The sequence below is a fragment of the Nycticebus coucang genome, chromosome Y (genome assembly GCF_027406575.1).
Source record: "Nycticebus coucang isolate mNycCou1 chromosome Y, mNycCou1.pri, whole genome shotgun sequence".
Classification (NCBI taxonomy): Eukaryota; Metazoa; Chordata; class Mammalia; order Primates; family Lorisidae; genus Nycticebus; species Nycticebus coucang.
Genome location: NC_069805.1, coordinates 634,740 through 650,867, shown reverse-complemented (window position 1 = coordinate 650,867; position 16,128 = coordinate 634,740). Strand labels below are relative to the sequence as shown.

Here is a 16,128-nt window from a genome sequence, read left to right as displayed (position 1 = left end):
TTCTCAGACCATAAGGCACTAAAGGTGGAACTCAACTCTAACAAAAATGCTTGACCCCACACAAAGGCATGGAAATTAAACAATCTTCTGTTGAATAACAGATGGGTGCAGGAAGCAATAAAACAGGAAATCATTAACTTCCTTGAGCATAACAACAATGAAGACACAAGCTACCAAAACCTGTGGGATACTGCAAAAGCAGTTTTGAGAGGAAAATTCATCGCTTTAGATGCCTACATTCGAAAAACAGAAAGAGCACATCAACAATCTCACAAGAGATCTTACGGAATTGGAAAAAGAAGAACAATCTAAACCTAAACTCAGTAGAAAACAAATATCCAAAATCAAATCAGAGATCAATGAAATTGAAAACAAAAGAATCATTCAGAAAATTAATGAAACAAGGAGTTGGTTTTTTGAAAAAATAAACAAAATAGATAAACCATTGGCCAGACTAACTAGAAATAGAAAAGTAAAATCTCTAGTAACCTCAATCAGAAACAATAAAGGGGAAATAACAGCAGATCCCACAGAGATACAAGAGATCATCTCTGAATACTACCAGAAACTCTATGCCCAGAAATTTGACAATGTGAAGGAAATGGATCAATATTTGGAATCACACCCTCCCTAGACTTAGCCAGGAAGAAATAGACCTCCTATACAGACCAATTTCAAGCACTGAGATCAAAGAAACAATAAAAAATCTTCCAACCAAAAAATGCCCTGGTCCAGATGGCTTCACTCCAGAATTCTATCAAACCTTCAAGGAAGAGCTTATTCCTGTACTGCAGAAATTATTCCAAAAAATTGAGGAAGAAGGAATCTTCCCCAACACATTCTATGAAGAAAACATCACCCTGATACCAAAACCAGGAAAAGACCCAAACAAAAAGGAGAATTTCAGACCAATCTCACTCATGAACATAGATGCAAAAATTCTCAACAAAATCCTAGCCAATAGATTACAGCTATCATCAAAAAAGTCATTCATCATGATCAAGTAGGCTTCATCCCAGGGATCTAAGGCTGCTTTAACATACGCAAGTCCATAAATGTTATCCACCATATTAACAGAGGCAAAAATAAAGATCACATGATCCTCTCAATAGATGCAGAAAAAGCATTTGATAAAATCCAGCATCCTTTTCTACTTAGAACACTGAAGAGTATAGGCATAGGTGGCACATTTCTAAAACTGATTGAAGCTATCTATGACAAACCCACAGCCAATATTTTACTGAATGGAGTAAAACTGAAAGCTTTCCCTCTTACAACTGGAACCAGACAAGGAAGTTCTAGCCAATACAATTAGGCAAGACAAGTAAATAAAGGGAATCCAAATGGGAGCAGAGGTGGATCAAACTCTCCCTCTTTGCTGACGACATGATCTTATACTTAGAGAATCCCAAAGACTCAACCACAAGACTCCTAGAAGTAATCAAAAAAATACAGTAATGTTTCAGGATATAAAATCAATGTCCACAAGTCAGTAGCCTTTGTGTACACCAATAACAGTCAAGATGAGAAGCTAATTAAGGACACAACTCCCTTCACCATAGTTTCAAAGAAAATGAAATACCTAGGAATATACCTAATGAAGGAGGTGAAGGACCTCTGTAAAGAAAAGTATGAAATCCTCAGAAAGGAAATAGCAGAGGATATTAATAAATAAAAGAACATAACATGCTCATGGATGGGAAGAATCAACATTGTTAAAATGTCTATACTTCCCAAAGCAATCTACCTATTCAATGCCATTCCTATCAAAGTACCTACATCGTACTTTCAAGATTTAGAAAAAATGATTCTGCGTTTTGTATGGAACCGGAAAAACCCTGTATACCTAAGGCAGTACTTAGTAATACAAATAAAGCTGGGGGCATCAGCATACCAGATTTTAGTCTGTACTACAAAGCCATAGTGCTCAAGATAGCATGGTACTGGCACAAAAACAGAGACATAGACACTTGGAATCAAATTGAAAACCAAGAAATGAAACTAACATCTTACAACCACCTAATTTTTGATAAACCAAACAAGAACATACCTTGGGGGAAAGACTCCCTATTCAATAAATGGTGTTGGGAGAACTGAATGTCTACATGTAAAAGACTGAAACTGGACCCACACCTTTTGCCACTCACAAAAATTGATTCAAGATGGATAAAGGACTTAAATTTAAGGCATGAAACAATAAAAATCCTCAAGGAAAGCATAGGAAAAACACTGGAAGATACTGGCCTGGGGGAAGACTTCATGAAGAAGACTGCCATGGCAATTGCAACAACAACAAAAATAAACAAATGGGACTTCATTAAATTGAAAAGCTTTTGTACAGCTAAGGAGACAATAACCAAAGCAAAGAGACAACCTACACAATGGGAAAGGATATTTGCATATTTTCAATCAGACAAAAGCTTGATAACTAGGATCTATAGAGAACTCATATTAATCCACATGAAAAAAGCCAGCAATCCCATATATCAATGGGCAAGAGACATGAATAGAACTTTCTCTAAAGACGACAGACGAATGGCTAACAAACACATGAAAAAATGTTCATCATCTCTATATATTAGAGAAATGCAAATCAAAACAACCTGAGATATCATCTAACCCCAGTGAGAATGGCCCACATCACAAAATCTCAAAACTGCAGATGCTGGCGTGGATGTGGAGAGAAGGGAACACTTTTACACTGCTGGTGGGACTGCAAACTAGTACAACCTTTCTGGAAGGAAGTATGGAGAAACCTCAAAGCACTCAAGCTAGACCTCCCATTCGATCCTGCAATCCCATTGCTGGGCATCTACCCAGAAGGAAAAAAATTCTTTTATCATAAGGACACTTGTACTAGACTGTTTATTGCAGCTCAATTTACAATCGCCAAAATGTGGAAACAGCCTAAATGCCCACCAACCCAGGAATGGATTAACAAGCTGTCGTATATGTATACCATGGAATACTATTCAGCCATTAAAAAAAAATGGAGACTTTACATCCTTTGTATTAACCTGGATGGAAGTGGAAGACATTATTCTTAGTAAAGCGTCACAAGAATGGAGAAGTATGAATCCTATGTACTCAATTTTGATATGAGGACAATTAATGACAATTAAGGTTATGGGGGGGGAGCAGAAGAGGGATGGAGGGAGGGGGGTGGGGCCTTGGTGTGTGTGACACTTTATGGGGGCAAGACATGATTGCAGGAGGGACTTTGCCTAACAATTGCAATCAGTGTATCTGGCTTATTGTACCCTCAATGAATCCCCAACAATAAAAAAAAAAAAAAAAAGTATTAACAAGCACAATAAAAAAAAAGAAATCCAAAAAATCCTTAATGAATATTACGAGAAACTTTATTCTCAGAAATATGAAAATCTGAAGGAAATTGACCGATACTTGGAAGCACGTCACCTTCCAAGACTTAGCCAGAATCAAGTGGAAATGTTGAACAGGCCCATATCAAGTTCAGAAATAGCATCAACCATACAAAACCTCCCTAAAAAGAAAAGCCTGGGACCAGATGGTTTCACGTCAGAATTCTACCAAACCTTTAAAGAGGAATTAGTACCTATATTACTCAATCTGTTCCAAAAGGCAGAAAAAGAAGGAAGACTACCCAACATGTTCTATGAAGCAAACATCACCCTTACCTCCAAACCAGGAAAAGACCCAACGAGAAAAGAAAATTATAGACCAATGTCACTAATGAATATAGATGCAAAAATATTCAACAAGACCCTAACAAACAGAATCCAGCAACACATCAAGGCTGGTTCAATATACGTAAATCTATAAATGTAATCCAGCACATAAACAAATTAAAAAACAAAGACCATATGTTTCTCTCAATCAATGCAGAAAAAGCTTTTGATAATATCCAGCATTCCTTCATGATCAGAACACTTCTCTACCAACACTTATCGGTATAGAAGGAACATTTCTTTTTTATTTTTTTCTGTATTTTTGGCCAGGGCTGGGTTTGAACCCACCACCTCCAGCATATGGGACTGGCACCCTACTCCTTGAGCCACAGACACCGCCAGAAGGGACATTTCTTAAACTGATAGAGCCCATGTACAGCAAACCCACAGCCAATATCATATTGAATGGAGTTAAATTGGAATCATTTCCACTCAGATCAGAAACCAGACAAGGCTGCCCATTGTCTCCATTGCTTTTTAACATTGTAATGGAAGTTTTAGCCACCGCAATTAGGGAAGAAAAGGCGATCAAGAGTATCCATATAGGGTCAGAAGAGATCAAACTTTTGCTCTTCGGAGATGATATGGTAATATATCTGGAAAACACTAGGGACTCTACTACGAAACTCTTAGAAGTGATCAAGGAATACATCAGCGTCTCAGGTTACAAAATCAACATTCATAAATCGGTAGCTTTTATATATACAACAACAGTCAAGTTGAAAAAAGTTAAGGACTCTGTCCCATTCACAGTAGAGCCAAAGAAGATGAAATATTTGGGAATTTATCTAACAAAGGACATGAAAGATCTCTATAAAGAGAACTATGAAACTCTAAGAAAAGAAATAGCTGAAAATATTAACAAATGGAAAAACATACCATGCTCATGGCTGGGAAGAATCAATATTGTTAAAATGTCTAAGTATACCCAAAGCAATATATAATTTCAATGCAATCCCTATTAAATCTCCACAGTCATACTTTAAAGATCTTGAAAAAACAATAATTCGTTTTGGAATCAGAAAAAACTTCGAATAGCCAAGATATTACTCAGAAATAAAAACAAAGAAGGAGGAATTACGCTACCAGACCTCAGACTATAGTACAAATCGATAGAGATCAAAACAGCATGGTATTGGCACAAAAACAGAGAAGTAGATGTCTGGAACAGAATAGAGAACCAAGAGATGAATCCATCTACTTACTGTTATTTAATCTTTGACAAGCCAATTAAAAACATTCAGTGGGGAAAAGATTCCCTATTTAACAAATGGTGCTGGGTGAACTGGCTGGCAACCTGTAGAAGACTGAAAGTGGACCCACACCTCTCACCATTAACTAATTAAGATAGACTCTCACTGGATCAATTTAAACTTAAGACATGAAACTATAAAAATACTAGAGGAGAGTGCAGAAAAAACCCTTGAAGAAATAGGTCTGGGCAAGTATTTTATGAGGAGGACCCCCCAGGCAATTGAAGCAGCTTCAAAAATATACTACTGGGACTTGTTCAAACTAAAAAGCTTCTGCACAGCCAAGAACACAGTAAGTAAAGCAAGCAGACAGCCCTCAGAATGGGAGAAGATATTTGCAGGTTATGTGTCCAACAAAGGTTTAACAACCAGAATTCACAGAGAACTCAAACGCATTAGCAAGAATAGAACAAGGGATCCCACTGCAGGCTGGGCAAGGGATTTGAAGAGAAACTTCTCCGAAGAAGACAGGCGCGTGGCCTTCAGACATATGAAAAAATGCTCATCATCTTTAATCATCAGAGAAATGCAAATCAAAACTAGTTTGATATACCATTTAACTCCAGTGAGACTAGCCTGTATCACAAAATCCCAAGACCAAAGATGTTGGCGCGGATGTGGAGAAAAGGGAACACTTTTGCACTGCTGTTGGGAATGCAAATTAATACATTCCTTTTGGAAAGAGATATGGAGAACACTTAGAGATCTAAAAATAGATCTGCCATTCAATCCTGTAATCCCTCTACTGGGCATATACCCAGAAGACCAAAAATCACATCATAACAAAGATATTTGTACCAGAATGTTTATTGCAGCCCAGTTCATAATTGCTAAGGCATGGAAGAAGCCCAAGTGCCCATCGAACCATGAATGGATTAATAAATTGTGGTATATGTATACCATGGAATATTATGCAGCCTTAAAGAAAGATGGAGACTTTACCTCTTTCAGATTTACATGGATGGAGCTGGAACATATGCTTCTTAGTAAAGTATCTCAAGAATGGAAAAAAAAGTACCCAATGTACTCAGCGCTACTATGAAATTTAGGGTTTTCACATGAAAGCTATAACCCAGTTACAACCTAAGAATAGGGGGAAGGGGGAAAGGAAGGGGAGGGAGGGAGGAAGTGGGTAGAGGGAAAGGGATTGGTGGGATTACACCAGTGGTGCATCTTACAAGGGTATATGTGAAACTTGGTAAATGGTCTGTGAAGCTAATGAATGACGCCCCATGATCATATCAATTACACAGCTATGATTTAATAAAAAAAAAAAAAAAAGCTGACTCAATTCTAAACAAATAGTGCATTGATTGGCCCTCTTAGAATCCTGAACTTAACTTCTTACATTAATGTATCAGGACTCTGTATGTTTTACAAAAATGGTCTGTTGGGGAGAAAACAGTGCACTATGCTTTTTCCCAAAAATTAAATATTTTTAATGGCATATTCAGCTGATTGAGCTGAGGTTACTTTCCAAATGTAGTTTTAGAAATTCAAACTGAGACAAGACTGAAAGATCAAGATTTTGAGAAAAGACAATTCAGAAAAAAAATCTTTTATTTCTTTAGAAAATTCATCTCTAAATAGTTAGGTTTTTTTGAGACAGAGTCCCACTCAGTCACCCTGAGTTTGTGGCATCACAGCTCACAGCAACTTCAAACTTTTAGGTTCAAGTGATCCTCTACTTTAGTCTCACCAGAAGCTGGGATTGACTACAGAAGCCTGCCAAACTAGCCTAGCTCAGCTAGTCTTTTTATATGTTTGTAGAGACCAGGTCTTGTTCTTGTTCAGGCTGGTCTTGAACTCCTCAGCTCAAGGCATCCACCTGCCCGGGCCTCCCAAGGGCTAGGATTACAGGCATGACAAAATAGTTTTATTATACACAAATACAGTGTCTTTTAGCAGGGTTTATACAAAACTAATTCCAATGATTACCAGAAAATCCAATGTCCTATTTTTACAAGGTCAGGCAAAAGTTTTTATAAATATTAGTTTGTAGGTAACAATAAAAAGTTCTGAGGACAGGAAACCTAATAATTCTGAAGCCTTAAAAAATGTCATATTTTTATTTGTGCCTTAAAGTGAAAGATTGTTCTAATAACATTCTTAAGTATATAAGACACTTTTCAAATAATACTTATTCAAGAAGAGTAAAGCTATCATACCACTAGTGAAACAAAGAATTCATCTCAATAAGATATTACCTATTTGACTTCTCTCCCAAAGCTTCCCACCAAGCAACGGACACTGCTATCAGTGAGTCTTCTTCAAACAAAAACCCTATCTCCTTATTCTTCTAGTCAGTAACCACTGCTCTTTTTCCTATCAAGTAAAATACAAACTATACAGTCTAGCAACTAAAATCTGCCTTAGCCGTGTTCGGCTTTATAGTGTCATCTCCCTGGCACTGTTCTCAAATACCCCATGTGAGGCTAAGTACAGTGGCTCAGGCCTGTAATTCTCACACTCTGGTTAGCCAAGGCAGGATTATGTGACCTCAGGAATTTAAGACCAGCCTCAGTAAGATCAAGACCTCATCTCTACCAAAAGAAAAATTTGACCATGTATGGTGGTGGGTGCCTATAGTCCTAGCTACTTAAGAAGCTAAGGCAAGACAGCCCAGGAGTTTGAGGTGGCTGTGAGATATGTCACCACTGCATGCTACTAAACAAAGTAACAGTATGAGACTCTGTCTCAAAAAAAAATAAAAATCATATATATGTGACCCCAATTTAAGTAACTTTCTACTATTTTATGCTTTCTCAACTTAGCTTTAAAAAAAGTTTTTAAAGGGACATAAAAGTGTGCTCAAGATCAAATTACCAAAATTATTGATAGAATTTGTAAGAATATTATTCAAGTAATTATGTATGTAAGAGTTGAAAGAATATTTTTTTTTTTAAATTATAAAATGGTTGTTTTTGAGACAGTTTCATTTCACTTTTTTTTTTTTGAGACAGCCTCACTCAGTTATCTTGGGGTTGCATGCTATGGCATTATAGCTCATAGAAACCTCAAACTCTTAACCTCTTGCATCAGCCTCCCAAGTATCTGGGACTACAGAGACATTCACCACACACTGCGTTATTTTTAGAGACAACTCTTGAGCTCAAGCAATCCGCCCACCAGGACATTCACTATTACGGGCATAAGTCATAGCACCCAGCCTATCACTTTTTAGTTTTAAACAAAAACTTTATGACAAATTCAACAATCAAATCAAGTTTATCATTCTAACTGCTCCCTCAAATATTCCTTAATTATCATGTTCCTGTCTGACTTTGTCACATTTGGCTGACAAAACAACAAATAAACCTGATTTTAATTTTTGCTTCGGCACCTGTATCTATGCAGTTAAGTTTGGATAGAAAAGTTGTCATCGTTTTTTTTGAGTCACAGCCTCAAGCTGTCGCTCTGGGAAGAGTACCATGGCATCACAGCTCACAGCAGCCTCCAACTCCTGGGCTTAAGCCATTCTCTTGCCTCAGCCTCCCAAATAGCTGGGACTACAAAAGCCCGCCATAACACCCGGCTATTTTTTGGTTGTAGTTGTCATTGTTGTTTGGCAGGCCCAGGCTGGATTTAAAACCACCAGCTCTAGTGTATGTGGCTGGCACCTTAGCCAATTGAGATACAGGTGCCGAGCCAAAAAAGGTGTCAACTTTAAATGCATAATTACGAATCTTGAGTGGATACTATTATATTTTCTCTTCCTACTACTACACCAAGAACAGAAACACAAAAAGATGATCCATCGATTCACCTCCACCCACTTACCAACAATTTAATCCACAAATTATCTTTCCTGCATAATACCAAAAACAAGCCAAATTGTGGTTTTTTTACTTAAAACAAATATTTTCCAAAAGCACTTACACGATCTGTTTACTATTTGAGCAATTATCCCTTACAGCTTACATTTATCATTTCTACAAAAACATTCCCATCAGCAAATAAGCTTTTTGTCCCTGATCAAACAATAAACAACCATTTCATGTTCCCATTTCTCCTACAAGCTACTGCTTCGTATCTCCGATTTTCTCATTAGCACATTCTCTAAACTCCATCAGGTTTTGCCCATGGCTTTATCAAAACTGTTCACAAAGATCCCCAAATCCATAGGAGCACCATTTGACACAAATGCTCACTCTCCTATGAACTCACATTAATACAATGCATTTCCTTTTAAAGTCTACAGACAATTCAAACTTTGAATTAATAAAATGTTACCTTTCCAGTGAGGTATCCATGACCACCCTGTGTACCTCAAAATCCTCCCAGCTGCCACTGCCTCTTTTACTTTTCCAAAACACTTTATAATATGCATATTACATATTTAATAATTCTACATATGTGTACCCCTACTAGAAGCCAATCATCATGAGTAAAAAGGCGGCCTTGTTCATGAAAGTATCCCAAGAGCGGACAACACTGTCTAGCCCTGTCCACAGGCCACCACAAAAGTTTTGAGACAACTTATGGTGTGGTTCATTATTTTAGTTTTAAGAAACAGTGAATAGCATCCTTTCTGATTCACTTGTGCATGTTTCAACTTGTTCAGCTTATCAGTGTTACTGGGAAAAGTTTCAGTTGTCAGCCCATTTGTCTCTTCTTCTCCTTTTTTAGAACAACATATGTTAGTATGCTTCATGGCATTACACAGATTTTTGTAAGTGTATCCATTTTTCTTCATTTTTTTCCTCAGATTAGATAATTTTGCTTCAGACATCTTCAAAGTTCATCCTTTCTTCTGCCTACTCAAATCTACTGGAGTTACTCTGCTGAAATCTCCAATATTTGAATTTTCAAGCCCATAACTTCCATTAGTTCTTTATTTCTCTTTATTGATACTTTTTGTTTAGTGATACATCATTCTTTTATGTTCCTTATTTCTTTACCCATGGCTTCCTTTATTTCTCTGAACAATATAAGATAATAGGTTTTAAAAGATCTGCTACTAAGAGTACTTACTAGTCTTGACTTCCTTGGAATGATTTTTTCTGAGCTATACTTTTTCCTTTCCTAAGCACAGACCATGCTTTCTTTCTTTCTTTTGTATGTGTGTTTCCCTGAATTTTTTGTTAAAAACTAAACATTCTACATACTACAATGTGGCATCTCTAAAAATTAGATTCTCAGCCAGCCATGGTGGTTCATACCTATAATCCTCAGCCTTCTGGTGGATTGTTCAAGGTCAGGAGTTGAACGGGAAAAAACAAGCCAGGCATTGTGGCAGGCACCAGTAATCCCAGCTACTTGGAAGGCTGAAGCAAGAGTTTGAGGTTGCTGTGAGCTATGACACCACACCACAAGAGGCCAGGGCATGGAGTGAAACTATCACAAAAAACTAAAATAAAAATCAGATTCTCCTTTCCCAAAGTTTCTGAGCGGTTATTCTCTTTAGTGATTGTCCTAACCTAATTTTATAATGCTTGTATTCTTTTTTGTTTGTTTTGTTTTTGGAGACAGAGTCTCAAGCTGTCGCCCTGGGTAGAATGCTATGGCGTCATAGATCACAGCAACCTCCAACTCAGGATCAAACAGTTCTCTTGCCTCAGTTTTTCATTTTCTTTTTTTTATTGTTGGGGATTCATTTAGGGTACAATAAGCCAGGTTACACTGGTTGCATGTGTTAGGTAAAGTCCCTCTTGCAATCATGTCTTGCCCCCTTCAGAAGGTGTGGCACACACCAAAGGCCTGTCCCCTTCCCTCCTTCCCTCTCTCCGCTTTTCCTTCCCCCCGCCCGCAAAAAAACCTTAATTGTCATTAATTGTCCTCATTTCAAAATTTGAGTACATAGGATTCATGCTTCTCCATTCTTGTGATGCTTTACTAAGAATAACGTCTTCCACTTCCATCCAGGTTAATATGAAGGATGTATTACATTTTTTTTTTTACAGTTTTTCTATTTTTAGTACAGATCGGTCTCATGTTTGCTCAGGCTGGTCTTGAAATCGTAAACTCAAGCAATCCACCCACCTCGGCCTCCCAGAGTGCTAGGATTACAAGCGTGAGCCCAAAGTTTGTTTGTATTCTTTGTCATAGGTGGCAACTGAAGTTTCTACTCAGTTACATTAAGGGGACAGCTCAGGACTTGGAGAGTTCCACAAGTGCAAAGAACCAGTAATTTTTCCAGTGTCTGCCAAAGTAGGATCTCATAGGGAACTACCAAAAAGGCTAAGTAGTGCCAGTTTTCAGGAAATGAGGGCTTTTGCTCCCTCTATAAGCTGCTAAAAAAAAAAAAATTTTTTTTTTTAAAATAAGTCTTACTTTGTCACCCTCTATAGAATGCCATGGTGTCACAGCTTACAGGACCTTCAAACTCTTGAGCTCAAGTGATCCTCTTGCCTCAGCCTCCTGAGTAGTTGGGACTACATGCAACCAGCACAATACCTGGCTTATTTTTTTTGAGAGATGGGGTCTCACTCTTGCTCTGGCTGGTTTCAAATTACTGAGCTCAAGTGATTCACCTTCCTCAGACTCCGAGAGTGCTGGGATTACAATTGTGACCTCTGAGCCCAGCCCAAATTACTGGTTTTTACCATGTTTGTTAGCTCTTGGTTTTTAATCCCCGTAAACAGCTAAGGAGGAGTGGATGTAAACAGAGCAAATTTAAAAGGCCACAAAGATTTAGCCTTTAGCCAAGATTTAGCCTTTTTGTTGGAATAAACAGTTCCCTTAATACTACAATCTTTTAAGTTTCCAGAGCTCTAAAGTCTATTCTGATTATTTTTACCTGTGTTCTCACTTTTATAAAGAACAGAATTTTTAACATTCCTTACACTGCCATTTTAGCTGATGTTCTCTATCGTTCTTCTTTTTAGGAAAACAGTCTCCCCTAACTTTCTGTCAAATTCCTTGTTTTCTTCTTTTCTGCATGTAAGTTTCATCCCCTGTTACAGTGTCCCACATCTATCAATCTACTACCCTGTAATTATTTCTACTACATTTTTAATCAGTTCATTTTTGTATTTTTACTTAAATCTGATCAGAAGATCCCCAATTATACTTAGCCACTTCAGTAAAACATTGTTTACCTTGATAATGTTTTTATTTTTCACTTTAGCTTCTTTGGTAAATCCTAACAGTTTAATTTCCACTTCCATATGTTAACTTCTAATACCCTTAGAAATACTGCATATTTGCTGCAAGATTTTCTAAACGTATTTTTTTGTTCAGTATGATGAACAAAAAAAAAATTTTGAGACAGTCTCACTCTCTGCCCTGAGTGGGCCATGGCCCACTGCAACCTCAAATTCCTGGGGTCAAAAGATCTTCTTGCCTCAGTCTCCATAGTAGCAGGGACTACGGTACAAATCTCATATACATGTTCATTCAACCTTTCAAGTAATAAAATACATCCAATTTTATCCTCAAGGATGATATTATTAGCCAGGCGTAGTGGCTGACGCCTGTAATCCTAGCACTCTAGAAGTCTGGGCAGGTGGATTGCTTAAGCTCAAGAGTTTGAGACTGGCCTTGTTAAGAGCAAGACTACATCTCTATTAAAAACAAAAACCAACTGGGCATTGTGAGGAGTGCCTGTAGCCCAGCTCCTCAGGAGTCTGAGCCAAGAGGACTACTTGAGCCCAAGAGTATGAGGCACACGCCTATAGTCCCACCAACTGGGAGGCTGAACAACAGTATCCCTGAGCTCAGGAGTTTAAGAATGCTGTGCGCTATGATGCCCTAGCAATCTAGTCTAGGGTGACAAAGTAAGACTCTGTCTCTGTTTAAAAAACAAACAAACAAACAAACAAAAAATATATATATATGTGTGTGTGTGTGTAATTAATTTAAAAGTAATAATAACCTATAAACAGCAAAGGCTACGAGATCACGTGCATATCATTGGCAGTTATATTGTAACAGTGAGTACTGTGTACTGATAAACTACTATGATGCCACAAAGAATAAGCTCTTGTTATTAGTCAAAGTGACATTATCAGAGAGGAAAAAAAACTACAACTAAAAAATTACTAGGCTAATTGTGAAGAGTAATTAGACACCAGTTTATATATTTAAGTCTATGTATGTGTCAAAAGACTTAAAATAAACTACCATGTCTTGTGATACTACAGAAAGGATTAAAGTTGACTGCTAGGCCGGGCGTGGTAGTTCACAACTATAATCCTAGCACTCTGGAAGGCGAAAGCAAGTGGATTGCCTGACCTCACAAGTTCAAAACCAGTCTGAGACAGAGCAAGACACCACCTTTAAAACTAGCCTGGCATTGTGGCAGGCACCTGTAGTCCCAGCCACTCAGGAGACAGAGGCAAGAGAAGCTTGAGCCCAAGAGTTTGAGATTTCTGTGAGCTATGATGCCATGGCACTCTATTGAGACCAACAAAGTGAAACTCTGTAAATAAATAAATAAATAAAGTTGACTGCTAATAAGAGTTATCTCCTCCCATGATGTATAAAATCAGGCCATAATTTCCCTGTGCACATGACAAAAAACTTGCCAATTCCAACCCATTAAGAGAGTTTTAAATTGCAAATGCAACATTAAGTGAGGTATCCCTCCTGGAGACAAAAATAAGAAGATGCCAACATAAATCAAATAGACAACTTCACTGTATAAAAATATGTATTATATTTTCAAAAAGCTATGATAAATACCTAATTATAAACTTAAGGAAAAAAGCTGTGTAAGTTGTTACTCTTAATATCTAACACTTTATTTAGAACAAATATTTATAGAGAGAAATAATTAAATGTTTATTGAGTTAACTGAATCAGGTTTTTGACAGTTACTGAGAAGGTTCAAATGATATAAATTATCATTATCAGAAAACCAGGACATGATACTTGATTGTATAAGGTGTAATAGCCAAAGACATAAAGAGGGATAAAGCAGCCTCTACTTACTATTAATGGGAATATTCTAAACTCTATACTAGAAAACTTCATTCTGGCTTAGCTTGATGTCACAGTTATAATCTGAACACTCTGAAGGATTAACATGGGAGGAATGCTTTAGGTCAGGAGTTCGAGGTTAACAGTGGACTTTATGAGCATTCCAGCCTGGGTGACAGAGCAAGACTCTGTCTCTTAAAAAAAAAACTTCATTTGTAAGCTATGCACAATGGCTCAAGCCTATAATCCTGGCACTCTGGAAGGCCAAGACAGTGAACTGAGCTCAGCAGTTTGAGATGAGCCTGAGCAAGATCCCGACTCAAAACATGCCAGGCACTGTGATGTGTGCCAATAGTCCTACTTCCTCCAAGGCTGGGTCCAAGAGTTTGAGATTGCTGTGAGCTATGATGCCACAGCACACTACCAAGGGTGACAAAGTAAGACTCTTGTCTTAAAAAAAAAAAAAAAATCTTCATTCTAGTCAGGCTCGGTGGGTCATGCCTGTTATCCTAACAGTCCAGCAGGCTAAGGCCAGTAAATTGCTTGAACTCAGGAGATCAAGACCAGCCTAAGGAAGTGCAAGACCTCATCTCTACTAAGAATACAAAAACTAGCCCTGCATGGTGGTGCACACCATAGTATCAACTACTGGGAAGGCTAAGAAAAAGAGTATTGCTCAAGCCCAACAGTTTGTGGTTGTTGTGAGCTATGACACCAGAGCACTCTACACAGGGAGACAAGAGTAAGACTGTCTCAAAAAAAAGAAAAAAAAATCTTCATCTCAAGGAGACCCTCGCACTGAGCTGGTGAAAGTAGGATAATTTAAAACAACATGTAGGTAGCTAAATAACAGGGCTAATCTATTAAGTTGGAACCACACTGATATAGACAACATATATATATATAATGAAGTTAGAAATATTACAGATACACATTCAGAGATTCTATTTAACACAGGACACTTCTGACATCTCCTCCTAAGTAAAACTAAGCTCAAATATGTCCTAGTAGTAAACATAACCAAGAAAACCAGTTTTACTTAAGGGTCAGTGAACAGAGTATAAAACTCTTATATTATTAAATTTGAAATCAATGTGAAACCTACATAAATTAATTTGTGGCCTTGCACATAACTATTTTATTTCAAGGCATTCAACTAACATAATTCTAAAAGCAATAATAAATTTAAAAAAAATCATTAATGGAAAAAGGGACAATAAAGCAAAGTAGAGAAAATGTGGAAGCAAATGTGTAACGAAAAGGTTATTTTTTCAAACTAAATATCATTCAAATTTCAGTGGTAACTCTGATAAGATGGGTAATAGCCCAAATACATAAACCTTTCATGATTTCATAAAATTCAATCCTTTTCTCTTTTCATCCTTTTTCTTATTTTCCTATTCCAACCTTACATACACTTAACTCTTTATACAATTTTACTTACGTGTCACTTATCTTCTAGGATTTAAATTAAATAACAATGTAAGTATGTGAGATTTTCTTTAATTTTATTAAAAGTTTAAGTGAAGAAAATTTCACCATGATTTATGTCAGAAAAGCCACACTTCAAAAACAGTGCTAACAATCCTATATCCCGTGACTTACAGGAAATCATAAGGTAGTCCTCACAGTTGCCTTTGTCATCATCTTGCTGGTCCACAGGAATCCCACTGGCATCTATGGCAGCTTCAGAGGCACAGTCTGCTACCAATACTTCTTCTGAAACTACATCAGTGGTCAGAGGATCAGTGACAATTCTTGCTTCTACTACACTATCAAGAACTTAACATATGTTCAACATTCCCAACTTCAGACCCATGAACAGACTCACTTGTCAAGACGTGTTCTGGCATAGACAGTGAGGCTGAAGTAATGTCAGATGCTAAAACATCATCTGGAATTGTGCCATGTGTTAAAGAAACTTCTTCAGTGATGTCTGAGCCCATCACTTGTTCAGGAATGATGACATTTTCAGACACATCTGCTTCTTCTAAGATATCTGAACACTGAACATCCTCTATAACAACATCTTCAATAACATCTTGGATTACAACTGAGTCTGGGTCATCAGGAACAAAGTTATGAATGGTTACGTCTGAATCCACAACATTAGAAACAAAAACAGTTTCTTGTACTTCTACAACAATTTCATCACCATCCATGTGTGTAGTGTCAGCTCCTTAAAAGAATAAAAATTAAAATGACAAACCAGGTAAGTATGTATCAATCTCAAATAGTACATTATTTAATTTCTACCAGAAAAACATGACCTATGTTCTTGGAATTTCTCAAGCCTTTGACAG

General features: G+C 37.3%; 1 protein-coding gene across 2 annotated transcripts in view; it reads right to left on the bottom strand.

The window, feature by feature from the left end:
- The window catches only part of LOC128579201 (zinc finger X-chromosomal protein-like), a 65,678-nt gene that overhangs the window by 19,461 nt on the left and 30,089 nt on the right, over window positions 1–16,128 (bottom strand). For both annotated transcript variants that reach the window (XM_053581418.1, XM_053581419.1), the window contains exons 4-5: window positions 15,657–16,004; window positions 15,431–15,550 (exon numbers count right to left, since the gene is read on the bottom strand). In XM_053581418.1, the coding sequence (XP_053437393.1) occupies window positions 15,431–15,550; window positions 15,657–16,004 (468 nt within the window). The remainder of the gene's footprint in view (window positions 1–15,430; window positions 15,551–15,656; window positions 16,005–16,128) is intronic.